An 18,546-nucleotide genomic window follows, 5' to 3' on the forward strand; every position below is an offset into this window, starting at 1 on the left:
GTGTGCTGACTCTGTGGTCTATCCACTCCTAGGGAGCAGAAAGAGAAGACAGGCACTTGAGTTCTTAGTCCACTTCCGCCCTGGCAAAGGTGGGGTGCTAGGTGTTCCCCTCACTGCAGTAGCCTTGGACTAATCTCCCCCAGGCCACTCTTGAGCAGCTGGGCTGAGTGGCATGGTGGCTGGGCACCATTCAGGGGTCCTGTGAGCATGTGCCAAGCCTAAGCTCCAAAGCTGGGCCAGCACACCAGAAGGAGAGTGCCACAAGTGGTGTGATGGTGTTTGGGCATCAGCTGTACTGTGTGGGCTCAGAGAGTGAGGCTGAGGCACAGCAGGCCTCCGTGATCCTGCGTGGACACCATTTCCACCTCCCCAGTGATGCACCTCACCCCCAGAGTGTAGGTTGGCACAAGCACTTCGGAAAGCTGTCTGATGATGGCATCCTCTGAGTTTGAACCTGTGCATACCCCTCAGCCCAGCAGCTCCACTCTGGGGCATGTTCCCAGTGGAAATGAGACACATGTTCACCAAAAGATGAATACAAGAATGCAGGGAGCAGCTTCCTCTCCCAGAGCCAAGGATGTTTGCAAAAGAAGAATGAAGACACCTGCGAGAGTCGTCTAGCAGAATTCTGCACAGCAGTGAAATCACTGAGTGTCCCACGCAGCCACAGGTGAGTCCCACAGCCATAAAGTCACAAGGAAGCAGACAGACTCATAGGAACACATGCTGTGACACACAGATATGGCTCTGCTCATTCAGGTAACAGGATTTGGGCTGGTGGCTACTGGGGGAATACTGACTGGGAGGGGACTTCAGGGGGCCTCTGGGATCTGGAATGTTCCATATTTAGTCTGGTAGATGGCTACACAGGCATGTGCATATGTGAAGTTCATTGCACAGTACATTTGAGAAATGTGAAGTTCACCACATATAAATAATACTGTGGGGAAAACAAAACCATCAAGATGGTAGTTAAGTCAACTTCTCTAAGCCTCCAGGCAAGAACAGAGAAGAAGATTGTGACAGCTGGAATGGCAGAATCATGAAGAGATGCTTCTCTCACTTAGGGCTCCATTAAAGCTATGTGTCTTTGATACAAAAAAATAACCTAAATCTTCATTTACAATTCTGACATTTTCCAAGCCTACAGAACAGGAGCTACAATCCTGAGAAATGACTGTCGAAGAAGCAGACATTACAACGAATGTCTGAAGTGCCCAATTGCTCCGCTTGGCTGTCAGCCTGACAACCAGTTCCTCTGCCCATGGGACAACCTTGGCCCCTCATCCATCACCCCCTGGTGGTTCCTGCAGCTGCTCCTGCTCCCCAGGAGCCATGGGAACCGTCCCACTCTGACCTCTTGCCACCTACCTTGCCCTATCCAGGCTTCAGGGAGCTCCTGGATGCCAGCTAGAGCACAAGCGGCCTGACAGACCCCTCTGCCATCATGACCCACAGCAGTGTGGCCTGGGATGCAGCACATGCACGGTATTAGGTGGACTCCAGAGGGCAGCAGGAGATGGGCCCTCATGCTGAGCAAGTTGTTCTTCTACTGGAAAGCCCAGCAGCTCATAGGGCAAAGCCGGGCTCATTAGCTCACAGGCCAGCCCTTTCATACCTCCTGCCCTCAAGGAGCCATCAACAAGCCACCCAGCCTTCCTTCCTTCTGATCCCAGACCCTTGCTTGGCATATAGCTCTCCCTCTCAGGATCCAGCCCCCTGTATGCCTTCCACTCACCTGGCTAGCGTCAGCCTTGGCTGCTTCCACACTGGCCCCAAGGAGTTAGGATTCATCTGCCTGCCCTTCCTTAGATAAGCATGTCCGACTGGGGTCCACTTCCCAAATCTCTAGAGGACAATGCTGGCCACATTCCCATTTCACAGACAGGAAAATTGAACCTTGAGGTGTTAGAGCCTTGGCCAGGTCTAAACCCAGTCTCCCTGGTGTAAAATGTGCCCTTGAAGGTAAGATTCCTACTGTGTCCTTCTGTCTTTGAACTGGAGATGAACTGGAAATTTTCTTAGAAGGATCAGCCAACATGAAGGTGCTAGTTCCCAGTGGAGAAGGAGGGCTGACCTGGTTGGGTTTTCACAAATGAGTGCCACTGGGATGATAAGCTTGATTCCAAAGCCTTGTAGTCCCCATTGGCCCTGCTGGCGTCCCTCACCCCTGCCACCTGGGTCAGGAGAAGGGGATGTGCGGGTGCCACTTACCTGTGCTGTGTCCCGTTTCCTCCACCGACTGCTTGGTCCATTCTCTGGCCTTGTCAATGTGAAACAACTTCAGATCATCCTCATCTAAGGCAATGTCCCCCCAGAAGACAGCTGGGAAGAAGAAAAAGAAACCAAGTTGGGCTTTTTGGTTCTTGTTTGTTTGTTCATTTTTAAGTTTAAACTGGAAACTAAGAAAAATGGATTTATTAATGTGTCAAATGGATTCGCTGAAATTTTGGGTAGGAAACTACAAAAACAATGCATCTAATCCAATTTCTCCCTTGGTCTGGTGGACAAAGCCTTTTTTGTAAGATTTTTTTAAAGATTTATATTTTTATTGCAAAGTCAGATATACTGAGAGGAGGAGAGACAGAGAGAAAGATTTTCCGTCTGATGATGAACTCACTCCCCAAGCGGCTGCAATGGCTGAGCTGATCTGAAATCAGGAGCCCAGAGCCTCTTCCGGGTCTCCTACTTGGGTGTAGGGTCCCAAGGCTTTGGACCATCCTCAACTGCTTTCCAAGAGCACAAAGAGGGAGCTGGATGGGAAATGGGGCTTCCAAGATTGGAACTGGCACCCATATGGGATCCTGGTGCTTGCAAGGTGAGGATTTTAGCCGCTGAGCTACCATGCCAGGCCCTTGTAAGATATTTGAAAAGTCACTTGTTTTACCTTGCTCTAGGCGGCCCTGGATAAAAAAAACAGCTCAAAGACAGCTCTTGCACGACCAGCATTGTAGCTAGGTGAGTTAAGCCTTACAGCACCAGCATCCCAGGTGGGCTCCAGTTCCAGTCCCAGCTGTTTCACTTCCAATCCAGCTCCTGGCTAATGCATCGGGGAATGCAATAGAAGATGTTCCAAGTAGTAGGTCCTTGACAACCATGTAGGAGACCTAGAAGAAGTTCCTGGCACCTGGCTTTGACCTGATCAAATCCTGGATGTCACAGTCATTTAGGGAGTGAACCAGCAAATGGTTCTCTCTCTCTCTCTCTCTCTCCCCCACCCCATCTTTCTCTGTAGGTCTCAAAAAAGACAGCTGTTTCTTGTGGAGAGCCATGCAGTTCGGTCAATTGGCATGGGTGTGTGATGAGCACTGCTCCTCAGTTAGCAAGGCTACAGCGAGTTTCTGACTGCATGGCATGGCCCAGCAGAAGGTCTCTGGTCACCTCATTGCTGCCTCATCCCACTGTAGGGACACTCAATCACCTCTCTGATGTTTCATAGAATTCTCCTGAGGGAGTTGTTGTTGTCTTTCTGCAAATGTGAGATGATTCCTGTAACTGGTATAACATCTCAAACTGATCAATCAATGTTATGGTAAAATGTTATGGTAAAGGCGTCTTTAACAACTTAAGGCAATAGCACACAGCTAAAAGCATACAATTGTACAATTGAGCCCACAATGTCTCCAAACACCCTGGTATGTGCCCACCTTTGTCCTGAAGCTTGCCCTAAGATAAGTAATGTTTTCCTTAAGAAATGGCTTGATAATATCTTGGAACAGATGGCAATCATGGAGGTACAAAGAGTTTGTCTACCATGCGCCTCAAACTGTTACAACACATGAAATGACGCATTTTGGTTTCTCACCACAGAAAGCAGAAAGTATATGGGGCATAATCTAAAGAGAGACAAATGTGAACCCCCCAAAAATGGCTTAAAATTTCTACCTTATATTGATTATATTTAGGGAAAGAAAACAATTTATAAAGATAAAAAGTTTCTTGTAAAGGCCCTCTGTTTGTAGAAAGGCTGAGTTGCCCTGATCCCTTTCACTGCCCTTTAACAAAAGAACAAAAAACAATTGAATCAGTACTAGGTGAAGGTGGTGGTAATCAATGCATGATTGATTATAAGATTTAATAAAGAATCTATGTTATATGCCTTTATAAATTCCTTCCATTTATGAGCTTTTCTTTTAATTCTGTACTCTTGATATTTTAAGCAATATTAGTTTACATTTAGTGAAAATTGATTTTGGATATAGATAAACCACTTATCACTATGTAACTGCATGTGCTGCCAACCGTGGAGTCCTGGCTTCAGCCAGGTCACTGCAGGTTTGAATAAGTAACAGCTTGCTGAAAACATTTTTTCTGAAGTAAAATAATAATAATGTTTCTTAGGATTGATTGTGTAATCATTCTTTTATAATGAAGTAAAAATGAAACAATTGGATGTTGTGCATAAGCTTGTAATGATTTGTGTATAAATAAAGAAGGCAACTTTTCTGAATTGTCCATTATGAGCATCATGCTTTAGTGGTCCACTCTATCCTTCTTATTATCTCGCTGATCCACACATCCTTTGCAAGCTCTCGAGTCAGCCGGAGCTGGTCTCTGGCAGATGCTGGGTTCCTCTGGCCACCTGTCTCTTCCCCTTCCCCTACAGCCTCTTTCAGGGAGCCTTGACGAACTTCAACGCGTCCTCCATGAAGCTCTCATTTCCACCGCATGATCCCAACCAGACCGCATCAGTCAGACGACAGGGGCTCAGTGCATCCATGTTTCCACCTGCAAGCATCTCCTGAACCAGCAGAGGACAGGCACTGCCTGGGGGCGGGCAGGGGAGTTAACAATGGACTGCTCCCTTGCAGCATTTCTTCATCGTTTCCCTCAGCCCTAAACTAGCTCATTCCCACTCTGCAGCTGGAGAAGTTGAAGCTCCAGATGGCTTTCTCAAGGCCACACAGCTCTTTCCTGCTCTCCTAGCTGCCCTGCTCAGCACATGGCCTCCCCGCCTGTACCCAAAGGAGCGCCAGATTCTAAATGCCTGAAGGACAGACTCCAGTTTTACACACCAGTGTCACCAATCAAGCCTTCCTAGGGAGAGCCATCCTTTGGGGTGCTGCAGGCATCCTCAGGCTAGAGCGAGGCACTGCAGCAGACCAGCTGTAGCTTAAGGCCCACCCACCATGCCAGTCAGATAACCTAGCCATTTGGAGACTTCAGCTGCAACTTTCAGATGAGAATAAAATGTCTGCTTTTTTCAGGCTTGCTTTCAGCATCTACTGAGACTACAGAATGTGGTGTCAGACTGGCATCTGGTTCCGCTAGGGAGAGGAGCCACACTTCCAGACTCCGTTCCTCTGCAATGGCTTGCAGCCATAACCATGTGCCTCCAGACCACATGCGGGATCCCAGGGGCCACACACTGGTGTCTGTGCCCAGCCCAGGGGGCCAAAACCAAAAGAGCCACAGGGGGGCATAGGCCCAGAGCCCTGGTAGCACAACCACAGGAGAGCCCACAAGCTGTCCCCGCTGAGTGCCTGAGGGCCCCTCACCGCAGCCAGCCCAGTCTCCCACCCCATGGTGCTTTGGGTTCTCTTTGCTAGGGCCTGAATCCCAAACTATGTCTATCATACAAATCTTGCTCCCAGCCCAACTTCAAGTCCCTGTGGACACCCTCATGGACAGTGCAGGTCTCCTGCCCCTCACTCAGTGGAGAACCCTCCCACAGTAAGAACCCACAGCACTGCAAGGAAGCCTGGAAAAGCTCCTCTGTCTCGGCCCAGAACCAGAACATTCGCTAGGGTCTGTGTTCCTTCTCATGCCACAGCTCCTTCTGCATGGGCTTGTTCAAGGTCACACCCAGGATCACTTGGCAGATCCAAGACCCAAGCCACCATCTGCTGGGCATAACAGGACAGCTTCAAGAAGCCAGGGCGTGCTCCTTTCTAGACATAACCAACAAGCAACTGGTAACTCAGAAAACAGCAGAGAGCTGAGATTGATTAGTGATGTCTGTCAGGCACATGAGCAAGACGTGGAGAGACAATTACCTTGGCCTGGTTTTAAACCTTAGGAAGGAAATCAGCGTAAAAGAGCAACTTGACATAAAAGCAGCTGTCCTATCCTAAAAGGATAGATGGGGAAATGATCCCAAATTAGTAAGATACAACAACAAAGTATAAGAAAGAAGGGCATGACAATGATAAGCATAGCACCTGCAGACCACCGGAAGCTTTCTGCGATGAATTCTTTGAAGGGACACCCACTAACCACAGGGGACTAGGAAGCACATGCAGCTGATGGGGCTGAGCAATCACACTTTAAAATTCATTTCAATGCAGTCCACTTAAGTCACCTCATGTAGCTGATGGCTAATTATAAATGCGACATAAATAATAGAGAATATAATGCTATACACGTATTTTAACTATTATAACTCATATTATATACACATTCTATTTCAAACAGCAAAAACCACCACAGATCTAGAAATAACCTTGATGGGGAAAGCATGGTGCTGTGTCAAGCGCCATAAAATCCTACTGAAAGCTATGGGAGTGACTGGCAGAAAAAGAGGAACATCTCTGACTGTGCAAGATGGCAGTAAAACGAAAGTTAAGGAGCTCCTTATCAGTGTGTAGACTGAATACACCTCACTGATGACACAGTAATAGTAAAGTACATCATGTGCAGGCATTGAGCCTGGCGGGTAGAACACCTGTCCTATATCCAAGGGCCTGAGTTTGATTCCCAGCTCTGTTCTGCCTCTGGGGTCCTGCTGATGCAAATCCTGGGAGCTAGCAGGTCACGGCTCAAGGACTGGGTTCCTGCCCATCCCGCTGGACACCTGGATTAGAGCTTCCAGCTCCCAGCTTTGGGCCAGCACATTAGAGGCACTGGGAGGAGTGAACCGACAGAAGATCTCTCTCTCTCTCTCAAAAACAACAAAACAAAACAAAACAAAAACCCAGCGCCAAACAGACTGAGTTCCTCAGACATCAAAGTATGTTGAGAAGCCAGTTCCTGTCCCTAGGCTATACTGTATGTGAAAGCTGATGTCTGGCCACGGAGGTCTCACAAATTTGCGAAAGTAGGCGCGTAACCAGTGGATTGATCTGAAATAAAGAGGTGAGCTGCTGCTTGAATAAAAATAAAGTTGCCTGTGAACCTCATATTATATATCAAAACAAATGCCATGTAAGTTAAAACATTAGATTATTAGGGCTGAGTCTATATTCCCTACCCATGGACTCTGCATTCATGGATCCAACCACCATAGATTGAAGATATTTAAGGAGCATCCGGCGCAGTAGCCTAGTGGCTAAAGTCTTTGCTTTGCATTAGCCAGAATCTCATATGGGCAGCCACTTGTGTCCCAGCTGCTCTGCTTACCCAAATCCAGCTCCCTGCTTGTGGCCTGGGAAAGCAGTAGAGGACGACCCAAGGTTTTGGGACCTTGCACCATGTGTGAGACCCCAAGGGGGGCCCCTGGCTCCTGGCTTTGGATGGGCTTGGCTCTGGCTGTTGTGGCTGCTTGGGAGTAAACCAGTGGACAGAAGATCTTTCTGTCTCTCCTTCTCTCTCTGTATATCCACCTTTCCAATTAAAAAAATTAAAAATGAATCTTCCTAAAAAATTATTTAGGGAGAAAATAGTATCTGCACTGAAGTTTTTTCTTCTTGTCATTATTCCTTAAACAAGATGAAACAATTATTCACACAGTGTTTACACTGTACACAGTATTAAATGTTAGCTAGAGTTGATTTATACACAGAAGGCTGTGTGAAAGTTACACGAAAATGCTGTGCCATCTCCTGTGGGGAACTTGAGCATGGTGGTTTTCACCACTCACCGAGGGTTCTGGAAAGAGTCTCCTACATGCATCAACGCACAGCTTCCAAATCCTCACTGAACAAATAGCTCTGTCCCGGCAGGCTCCCCATCACCCTCAAGCCAGCAACCCTGGCTCCTCAGAATGTGACCTGCAGACAAGCAGCATCATGCTGGAGCCTCCAAGCCCACTCAGACCTGCTGAACCAGGGCATGCATGCTAATACCCTCCAGAAAATGGAGTGCACACCGGCACCAGAAAGGCACTGATCCAAGGGCCCGGAGACTTTGTCCCCAACAGCAGAGACTCTGGGATCATGAGCTTCTCCCTGTCTCTGTGTTTGCTGGCTGGCATGGAGAGGGCAGGCAGGGTTATCCTCTGCAGAGATGTAAAATGCAAATGGAGGCCTTAGGCAGCATCCACACGCACATCAGGGCAATACCCCTACCCCTCTTGGCTGACCCCATGGAAATGTCAACCTGCAATTCAAGCAGTTGTCACTAGGAGGTAGTATTTTGTTACAATGCTCTGGGTAGTGACTATATCAGGCACTATGAAACACAACAGGGAAAACGCTTTCCAGAAATCAAAAATGCATTGTGGCATAGCAAGTTAAGCCACTGCCTGTGATGCTGGCATCCCTTATGGACACCAGTTCAAGTCCTGGCTGGTCCACTTCTGATCTGGCTCGCTGCTGCTGTGCCTGGGAAAGCAGCAGAAGATGGCCCAAATGCTTGGATCACTGCCACTCACGAGGGATACGTGGATGAAGCTCCAGGCTCCTGGCTTTGGCCTGGCTCAGTTACAATCATATGGGGAGTGAACCAGCACAGAAAGATCTCTGTCCCCTCTCTAACTCTGACTCCCTCTCTAACCACTTTTGCTTGTAGTCAAATCTAATTTAAAATCTATTGTATAATATATTTGGAAACATGAAGAGATTAATTTTAAAGATATTTTCTAATGACACAAAAGTGGTGGTGTTTTGACACTTAACTGGCAGTGGGCGCAGCCTCAGTCTGCAACCCTTGCCGACTTTCGGATGTAAACATCCAAGCGCTGAGGCTGAGTGCAGAGTGGCTGAGGGTGGGGCTGGGAAGCAGTGTGCCTGCAGCTGTGGCCTCACAAGCCAGTAGGAGCAGCTGCAGCATACCAGCCAGTGACAGCAGCCGCCCTCCACCCGGGACCTCACGCTTTCTAAAGTTTGTCATGGGCACCCTCTGATGCCATGTGTGAGCCTGAACCTCATGGCTACCATAGGAGGCCACCAGTGGAGCCCTGCAAGGGAAGGTCCCCTCTTGTCACTCCCATCCCAGGATGCGCCCAGCACAGCACCTTGCCCTGTCTTTCTCCACCCATAGTACTCACCAGGTCCCTGGGACCAGGCTGTAGGTCTTCGGCACATGAACTCAGTACATCTGCTCACCACTTCTGATGGGACCATTCCTGTTCCTACTTCATTACTCGAAAGATACAAAGGCAGGACTTCCTATACGTACAAAACTGTATCATGGAAAATAATGAAAACAATTTTTTAAAAGGCACTGGCAGAAAGGACTCTTTCAGCCACTGCTTGTGTGTGCCCCAGCAGCATCCTAACCACTGGCCCAAATCCCTGCCCCTGGTCCCTTATGTTCAGGAGAGCAGATGAAGGCCTCGAGGGGAAGTAGGACTTGGCCAAGGTCCTGCAGGCAGGAAGAGGCCCTGATCTCCCTGATCCAAAAATCCAGGCCTGCACACATCAGGTCGGATTCATCATCTAAGATGCTTCCAAGAGATGCTGTGTTAAGCTGCTTTCTTTCCTGTGGAACTTCGCAGAGTCATGAAAGAAGGACAGAGCAGGCAGCATGTCCTAGCATGCTGAAACCTCCTTCTGTGGGGTCCCCTGACCACACGAACACATTCTGGAGTCAGTTTGTACACCTGGCCATCTTTCAGGAATTGAAGGCTCCTAGGACAAGAAGGCACCCCAAGTCACCAGCAGATGCCTGAGTGGTCTCTTGGTCACTCACGTCCAGATATATGAGCTCACACCCTTCTGATGTGCGTCTGCATTGACATGTGACTACACTGTCCCCAAACTTCTCTCCAGCCCCCTGGAGGCAAAAGGACTAGTATCTTTCACTGCTTGAACCTTTCCAATAGCACACCTGTGCAGCACGCACAGCAGCACGCAGCACTGCAGCACACACCGGCATGCCCACCTCTCAGATGAGAGAAACAGGCTCAGCAGGACTAGGCAATTCACTGCAGGCCACCCATCAATTCTAACTCTCATCTGCTATGCATCTTTTTGCCTCTCTGAGTAAAAGAAGCATAGAGAGGAGAGACTAATTCAGACATGAGGCATGGAGTCTGGGAAGGCCTCATGGAGGGGGTGTGCTTGAGTAGGAGGATGACACATGAACACCAGCCTGACAGATGCACAGCAGGAGGAAAAGGGTAGCATTGGCAAAGGCCCTGGGAGTAGAAATGGCTGCTGGGCAGAGGCTGTGGGGAAGAACAAGCTGGAGCAGGCAATCTAACTGCAGATCCAAAGACAAGGCAGGGTCTGAGGGCCCAGGAACTGAGAAGCTGGCCAGGGTGGTCAGGGTTGGCAGGGAGACTCTGGGACGGTCAGTGCATGAACAGAGCCCCTCACTTTGCTCAGGATTTTCCAGCTGGCCCTCTCTTTCATGAATATCCATCCCCGGCTGGATGGGACACCAGCACTCAGCACAAGGCCTAACACTGACCTTCAGAACATGTTGATAGATGAACAAGCAAGTGCATGAATGCACCCTGCCAAAGTCCTAGGGGGAGGCAGGCCAAGAACCAAAAGCCCAGTTTCACCGGGGAGTGCGAGGCTTGGAGAAACTAAGTAGTTCAAGTTGACAACTGGTGAGAGGGAGGCAGGGCTCAAACCCACCTCAAGACTGAGAGCTCAGTTCCTTGCCCACCCAGGGCCTGGTTCTTACAGTTGGGATTCAGGGGAGGGGCAGGGTCTGAAATGAGTGCCCTGTGACCAGAGGAGCCATGGGCCTGGCAGATTAGATGGTCTGGCAGGATGCTGAAAAGGGACAGAGGGCAGATTCCCCAAGAGGCTGGGCTGAAGGGGGCAGATCCTGGCAGTGCTAAATGGGCCTGATAGAGCCTGAGGAGCTGGGGTGTGTACTGGGCACGCAGCAGCCTAGTCAGAAGGAGACTTCTGCCTGCAGCCACAGTCCCCAACACTCTGCTCCCAGGTGTCCAGCAGCCGCAAGTCCAGGACAGCCCCCTGACCGTCCCAGTCCATCCTGTCCACCTGCCCTGCCTTGACCCAGAGCTCACTCCAAAACCAATAACCTCCCCAGCTGTAGGCAACTGCCTAGGCTGCATTGTACCTAGGCAAGTATTAATGCTGGGAGAAAAGCAGCTAATAGCAGGGATCTTGGACCTGGTTAATGCCAAATTTTCGTTAACTCTATCAGTGTGCCAGCTTAGTTTCATATCCTTTTCTGTTTCTTTTGGGAGAAAGAAGGAATAACTGGGGAGCAGACATCGGCATGCCAGCAGACAAGGTCTGACAACCATGTGCAAGCATGTGTGCGCCCTGGGTGGGTGGGTGAAGCTCCAGGCTGGTGTGGAACACCATGGAAAGACCAGGGTTGGAGATCTGTGTGCTCACTGGCATGCAGGGCTGTTGATTGCTCAGGGAAGATGTGTGGGAGGGAGGACTGCTGAGGCAGAATGTGACAGGTAAAGAGTGACTTCTGGGGGACTTCCACCAGTGACACTACTGTATTTGCAGTTAAACAAGGGGGCTAAGATCGAGTGGGTTAGAGGAAGGAAACCGGAGGAGTTTTGGGGGTCAAACAAATACACCCGCCAATGTGGGAGACCTGAGCTGGGCTTCTTAGTATCAACCACTGCTTACTGGCACACGAAAGTCATGAATGGGAGCCCTGCCTGGCAGGGATTGACCACAGTGCCCCCCAGTGAGTGTCAGGGCAGGGGATGGACCATAACACTAATGAATACACAAGAGAACCAGATCTGGGAGTAGATTCTATGGGGCGTCATGGGCTCACCCTTGTGGGACTGCCATGCCAGTTGGTTTACTTGAGGGCTGAGTAAACCAGCTGGTATGGGGGTGGTATCAAAGGTATCAAGGGGGTGGTATCGAGGGTTAGGGGTGGTGACAAGCTGAGCTAGGTAAGACCATGGGACTCATTAACACTCACGGGTACTGGGGTTGGAAACAGGCCTGGATGGTCTAGGCTGTAGCACCAGTTCTTGGGTGTGGGGTGGGCCAGGCCACAACATCCACCAGCATATACACTGCCAACACTGGGGGCAGACTGTGCCAGTTAGGGGTCTGGCATCCACTGGTATGCATGAAATCTGGGTCTGGGAGTGGGCTTGGTGGGGGAACTTGGGGAACTCCCCTGGTGGGCCATCACTCCCACTGGTGAACATGTAAGTCAGGGCTGGGTATTGGTAAGGACTAGCAGGGCTGCTTCACTTGTTAACAGGTGTATGGGTTGGCTCTGGGGGTGGAGAGGGATGGGCTGGGCAGGGCCAGGCCAAACCATAGCACACTGACATACACAAGAGCCAGGATGGCGTGTAAACTATGCTGGGCTAGGCTAGGCTATCACACCATCTGGTCTGCACAAAAACTGGGAATGGGGGCAGACTGGGCAGGGCTAGGCTGCAGCTCCTACCAGCAAGAGTTGGGACTGGGGGCGGGACAGGCCAGGCCAGATTGAAGCATTTGAAAGCAAAGACCAAGATGGGGTTGTAGCAAACACCGGCACAATCAAGATCTATGGTTGGGAGCAGGTCTGGTTGGAGAGTTAAACTATAGGCTGGGCTGCAGTTCCCACCAGTGAGTGAGAGAGCTAGAATGATAGTGATGATCTGGGTTGGATATGGCTGTAGTATTCCTTAGCATGGGTGTGGACTGGGTCTGAGGTGTGTCAGACTGGGTTAGGTTCCAGTACTCGCTGGTGCTTGTAAGAGGTCTGGGGTCACTTCGGGCAAAGTTTCTTTGATGACCTCCCCAACTGGACCACTGGACTCAGAACTCCAACCATGGAGAAAATCACAGGATCTGACTGTGGAGTGCATGTGTCAGAACTGGCTCTCCAGTTACTGAGGCCTGTGCAGCAGACAGCATTCGCAGATGCTCATGGGAGACAAGACAGCCAGTACATTGAGACTTGCAGACAAAGTCCAGTGCCATGGAGGGCAGAACAAACTGAACAGCTCTCCCAGCCAAGCTTTGACAGCAAGTATTTGCACGAATTAAGACTCTAAGGTGGACTATGTCAGCCAATGGACCTTGCAAGGATTTCCTCAACCTTGTAGCAACGAAACCAAGAGCATCTCAGAACTGTCAAAACCACTTAAGCAGTATCCTCTGAATATGCTCCACATCAGGGACCCTGGGATGACACTGCATGGCCATTCCCCATCCCTAGGCACTGATACAGTTGGGCTTCTGGGAGTGGCCCTCTCCTTTTCTCCCCACTTTCCCCAGATAGAAAAAGAAGGAAGGAGATTGGATACAGTTGTCTCGTCCACTTTCCCCATTCCTTGACCCTACTCGGTGGTCCACACGGCCATGAATCCTTCTCAACTATGTAAACATCCTCAAAAATAAAATGAAGTTATTATTAAAACAAAACAAACAAAAAACTAATGGCCTCCTGGCTTTTATTACATGGTCACGAACCTGTGGCAGGTGCTCGACCTGCTGCAGCTCACTACCACCAACCAGACCATTCCCAGATAGACACATCAAGTACTGACAACATGGGCCTGCACCAGGTGATGCTGTAATTTTAGAATTAATTTGTTATTTTTATTTATTTGGAAGCAGAGAGAGAAAAAGATTGCATGTCTATTAGCTCACTGCCTGTAACAGCTGGGACTAAGTTAGGCAGAAGCTGGGGCCAAGAACTCAATCCAGGTCTCCCACATGGGTAGCAAGGACCCAAGTACTTGAGCCATACCTGCTGCCTCCCAGGGGCATTGAGAAAACAGGATTGAAAGTACAGTTCCAGGAGCACAGGGCCTTCAATAAGAGATGTGGCTGTCCCTGGGTGGCATCTCAACTGCTGTGCCAGGTACCACCCAAGGGTGGTGTGATTTCCAACCAGCTTCCTATTTGGACCCCGCATGACACATATTCCACAAACTGACTCCATCTCAGGACATGAAGCACTGTCTATGCTGCAAGCCATGTGTGACTCTGCCCAGTTGTCCTCTCAATGATCTTGTCTTCAGCTCAACAAGACAGGTGGAGCAGCTCGATGTTTCTCAGGGTCTGACCACAGACTCCTTGATCTAAACACCCGGAGTGCTGGCATGTAGACCCCCCAGCCTGGATCCACACCTCCAGGGGCCTCATTTACAAGTCAGGCCCCTTGTAGTAGTGAGGAGACACACTGAGGGGATCAATGCTCCCTGTAGCCCTTCCACACTGACACTGGATCACACTCCCTCTTCTTTCAGTGGGCTGAGTGACACCTGCTCAGGAGGCAGGGGAGACGTCCTAGATGCTCCCCAGGACAGTCAACTGGTGATAAGTTCTGATGATTTGAAGGATGAACTATGGAGGCCAGAGCCCTCTGATTCCCCTCAGGATGCAGGATGAGTAGGGCAGAGACCAGAGGCGGAAGAGCTACAGCGGAGCCCTGCCCAGAGATGTACTGTTTGCCTTGCATTTCCAGCAGAGCGATTTACCAGGTTTAAAGCAATTTTCTGTGAATCTTTGTCAAGGGAGCGTATGTACAAACAAACAGGGAGGGCTTTTTTTTTAGTAAAAAGTTAATCGGCTTAAAGTGTGCAACTAAATAAGCAAAGCTTACATTAAAGTGACCCACCGAGAAAGGACTCCATGGAAAGAAAGTGCTAGGAAATACAATATGGCCTCTATGTGCTTTTGTAGTTCCACGCTATAAATATTCATGGGATGCTGTTAATGGGGTCCGCAGCTCTATGCTGCCACAATAGTTTTTTTGTTTATTCTCAGGACCATGAACTTTGAAACCATGACCCTAAATTTCAGGACTCTGCATTCAGGCACAGAGAGGTCTCAGCTCAGGAGGACAGGAAATGGGAGATGGGAATCACGCCTCCTGGGTCGTGGGGCTGAAATGAACGGGCAGGATCTGTTTAGTATGGGAAGCCTCCTGTCTCTAGGGTCCCCAGCTGCTGCCACCAGGGGAAATAGCTTTGGTGAGGGCCGGATGGCTTAGCATATGGCAGAGGGGAGTGGGAAGATGTAAATATTTTAATTGGATCAAACACATTCATGGCAAGTTTTACATGGAGGACTGACAAAACTAGCTGGCATCATGGGGTGTCTACCACAGGGAGAATTTAAATCATCCAAGTCATGTCCTTTTTTCCCGTAGGAAGACGCTGCCTAGGAAGGTCAAACAAGTCGCTCAAAATTTCAGCCCTCCCGTCCATGCCTGCTGACCCCCAACCATGCCCTGGCGATGGAAAATATGAGATAACTACATGTCTCCTCTCACCCACTCTCTCCTGAGACAGATTTCAAATCCCTCTCAGCCCAGTGCTGTAAAGTGACAGAAGTGGCTCATGCATGGAGGCCTATTTCCTGATCACACACCAGGCCATACAGGCAACACCCACAGCCTCTTACCTCCAGTGAGGAGTTTTCTGTGTGAAGCCACTTGAAGCCTAAACCCAGGGCCCTGACAGTGCAGGCCATGAGGACCTGCATGCTAAAAGTCAATCAGGACCGAGGAGAGCGCCCTGCACAGCTGAGCCAAACCTGGCCGCCCCTCCTGAGCCTCCAGCCCCTCTCCTGCCCGTGCCTTATCATCCCACTTCACAGATGCACCAGGAGGGCCACCTTGCTGGAGGCATATAGGCCTCCCACCTTGCCTCTTCATCTGCATGACAAGTTCGTTGCATCAAGACATTTCAGACCATGCCACACCTCAGTTTTCCAAGCTGGACTCACTGGGCTCAACGAACCACCTGCTCAGCTAATTAAAAAGAAAAATAACCACCAGCTTGTTAAGGCCCAGCAGGCCATAGCTGCAAATCTATTTTAGTTTTATAGCTCCAAATAGATTTCATCTCCAGTGCCAACCCACTCCATTGGTCATGTTTCTTTCAGCAATGTGACATGGCTTCTTGGACCCTCAGGCAAACAATCCAGAACAACTAATAATGTCTACCTCTGCGGGGAGTGGGGCATGGTGTCATATATTCCATAGATCTGCTACTCACAAATCATGCTGTAAAGACATGCAAACTATTTCAGTACGTGTGCAGGAGCAGCTGTGACTAGGCCTGGGCTTTAGTTGACTTATTTTTCACCCTGCCAGCTCTGCCCCATGCCCAAGGAGTCTGCACCCTGATCACATTCTCCAGTTTGCCCTGTGCTCTCTGACTTCCGGAAGACAGCCCAGCAGGGAAGTGGGAGGAGGAAAGAGGGGCTGCAGACACTTTCCGCTGCTTGGGTGGCAAGCACATACCCTTGTCACTGCCCCTCCACCACCATTCCCCTGCCCTGCCCCCAACAGGTGCAACTCCAATCACTACTCCCACTGCCTTCCCATCTTCTTCCTTCCCCCAGGGTGGGCTGGTGATTCTTGCTTCTCTTGTTTCTTTAACCTGTAACTCTAATTAGTGCCTTCATTATTGTATTTTCATCTGAAACACATGGGGCAAGATCTACTTCCTGCTGAGGCCCCACTTGGAGCTATTCTAAGAAAAACCTCCCATTACTTCCAGGGTTCCCTAGGAAGATGGGCTTCTCACCAGGCATGGGGATGACCAAAATGACCCTTCCCATTGCCTCCCTCTAGCAGGACAGGAATCAGCATCCGTGCATGCTTCCAGGGTCCCCACAGCTGGAGCTCAGGTAGACTCAGTGGGGTAATGAGGAAAGGGATGCGGCACTAACGTCCGAGAACTTCCTTGGCTCTAAATTTGCATTGAGTGTACCTGATCCCAGGCCTATCTCATAAGTTCTAATCTCTCCACTGAGGGATGGGGTTTCATAGAGCTGTCGATCACCAGCACTATTTCACATGATTCACTCTGCCAAGGGAGCGGGCCTCTGGAGCCCCTAAATAGCCCAGAGAGTGGAAGGTTGCACTTGGTTGTTGGTAAGGAAACCTGGGGAGCTCCCTCCAGCCAGGCTCACAGCTTCCACCTGACCCTGATTTTGCACAAGACCCTGCCCTCCCCAGGTCTTCAGGATTCTCCTAGGAAACAGGAAATACAGAAGAAAACAATCACCATGTTTCCTCCCAGCTCTCATCCCTGTTGGGTTGGACTCAGAGATCTGGCTTGTGTGGCTGATGGGCTATCCAGAACAGTCATGGCCCTGCTGGCCCCTGGACCACATGTTTAGTTTCACTGCCTGCCAGTCCCTGATGAGACGAGGGGGAACCAGTGAGCTGGGCAAATGTCTCCAACCTCCCGTGCAAGTCACACCCTCACCTACAGAGTTAGAAATTCAGCCCTGAGGTTCAGTGGAGATGGTCTTTTCCCGCCCCAGCTCTTGATCCAGGAGATTCTTCCTGGTCCCCCATATGGGTGCAAGGGCTCAAGCACTTGAGCCATCCTCCACCACTTTCCCAGGCTTATTAGCAGGGAGTTAGATCAGAAGTGGAGCAGCCGGAACTCAAACAGATGCTGATTTGGGATGCCAGTGTTGCAGGTGTTGGCTTTAACTACTATGCCACAGCACTGGCCCTCAGAGTTTTCTTTTCAAATTTTCCTTGAATTGTTTCCCTTTGTTTACACTTCCATTAGGACTAATACTTAGTATTTCGGTTTCTAAAAATGTTTGATGATTTGAGAAATGTGTTTTGCAATATCTTTAATTTGCAGTTTTATTGTGACTTCTATGCCTTTTGGAAATAGTTTCGAACCTTGTAAAATACACTTAAGTGGGCTCAGTGGCTAAATCCTTGCCTCATAAGCACCAGGATCCCATCCGGTTCATATCTGGCTGCTCCACTTCCCATCAGCTGCCTGCCTGTGGCCTGGGAAAACAGTAGAGGATGGTCCAAAGCCTTGGGGTCCTGCACCTGCATGGGAAACTCAGAAGAAGATCCTGGTTCCTGGCTTCAGATCTTCTCAACTCTAGCCATTGTGACCACTTGGGGAGTAAACCAGCAGACAGAAAATCTTTATGTCTCTCCTTCTTTCTGCAAATCTGCCTTTCCAATAAAAATAAATCTTTAAAAAATATATATAAAATACACGTAGGGTCTACATTTTGGCACAGTGGTTTAGGCCTCTGCTGAGAACACTGACATCCCATACTGGAGCTTCAGTTTGAATTCCAGCCTCTTTGCTTCCAGTCCAGCTCCCTCTTAGTATACCAGGGAAGGAAGGCAGCAGAGGAAGGCCCAAGTATTTGGGCCCCTGCACACACTTGGAGACCATAAAGAAGCTCCTGGCTCTCAGTTTCAAATAAGCTCAGTTCAGCTCAGGCTCTTGCGGTCATTTGGGGAGTGAACCAGCAGATAGAAGATTTGTTCTCTCTCTAACTCTGCCTTTTAAATAAATCAATCTTTAAAAAGTGTATTTTGACCATTCTGTTGCCTCCACTATATGAGTTTCCTATTCATGTGCTATTTTTTCTCTTCTGCTTACTTCTCTCATTAAAGGTTTGCTGTTTGGTGTTTCCTAGGAACTCTTAAGTATCACCAACTTCAACCTTCACTTGATCAGCTTTTGGAGAGAAGCTCCTGGATACTAGTTTCAGACCAGTCCAGGTCTGTTGTGGCCATTTGGGAAGTGAA

General features: G+C 49.4%; 1 protein-coding gene across 1 annotated transcript in view; it reads right to left on the bottom strand.

Annotated features, from left to right (window-relative positions):
* The window catches only part of TLL2 (tolloid like 2), a 111,624-nt gene that overhangs the window by 82,435 nt on the left and 10,643 nt on the right, over nt 1-18,546 (bottom strand). Inside the window, exon 2 of the mRNA XM_004580014.2 lies at nt 2,215-2,325. Coding sequence (XP_004580071.2) covers nt 2,215-2,325 — 111 coding nt within the window. The remainder of the gene's footprint in view (nt 1-2,214; nt 2,326-18,546) is intronic.

Source organism: Ochotona princeps, chromosome 13, assembly GCF_030435755.1.
Source record: "Ochotona princeps isolate mOchPri1 chromosome 13, mOchPri1.hap1, whole genome shotgun sequence".
NCBI classification, from domain to species: domain Eukaryota; kingdom Metazoa; phylum Chordata; class Mammalia; order Lagomorpha; family Ochotonidae; genus Ochotona; species Ochotona princeps.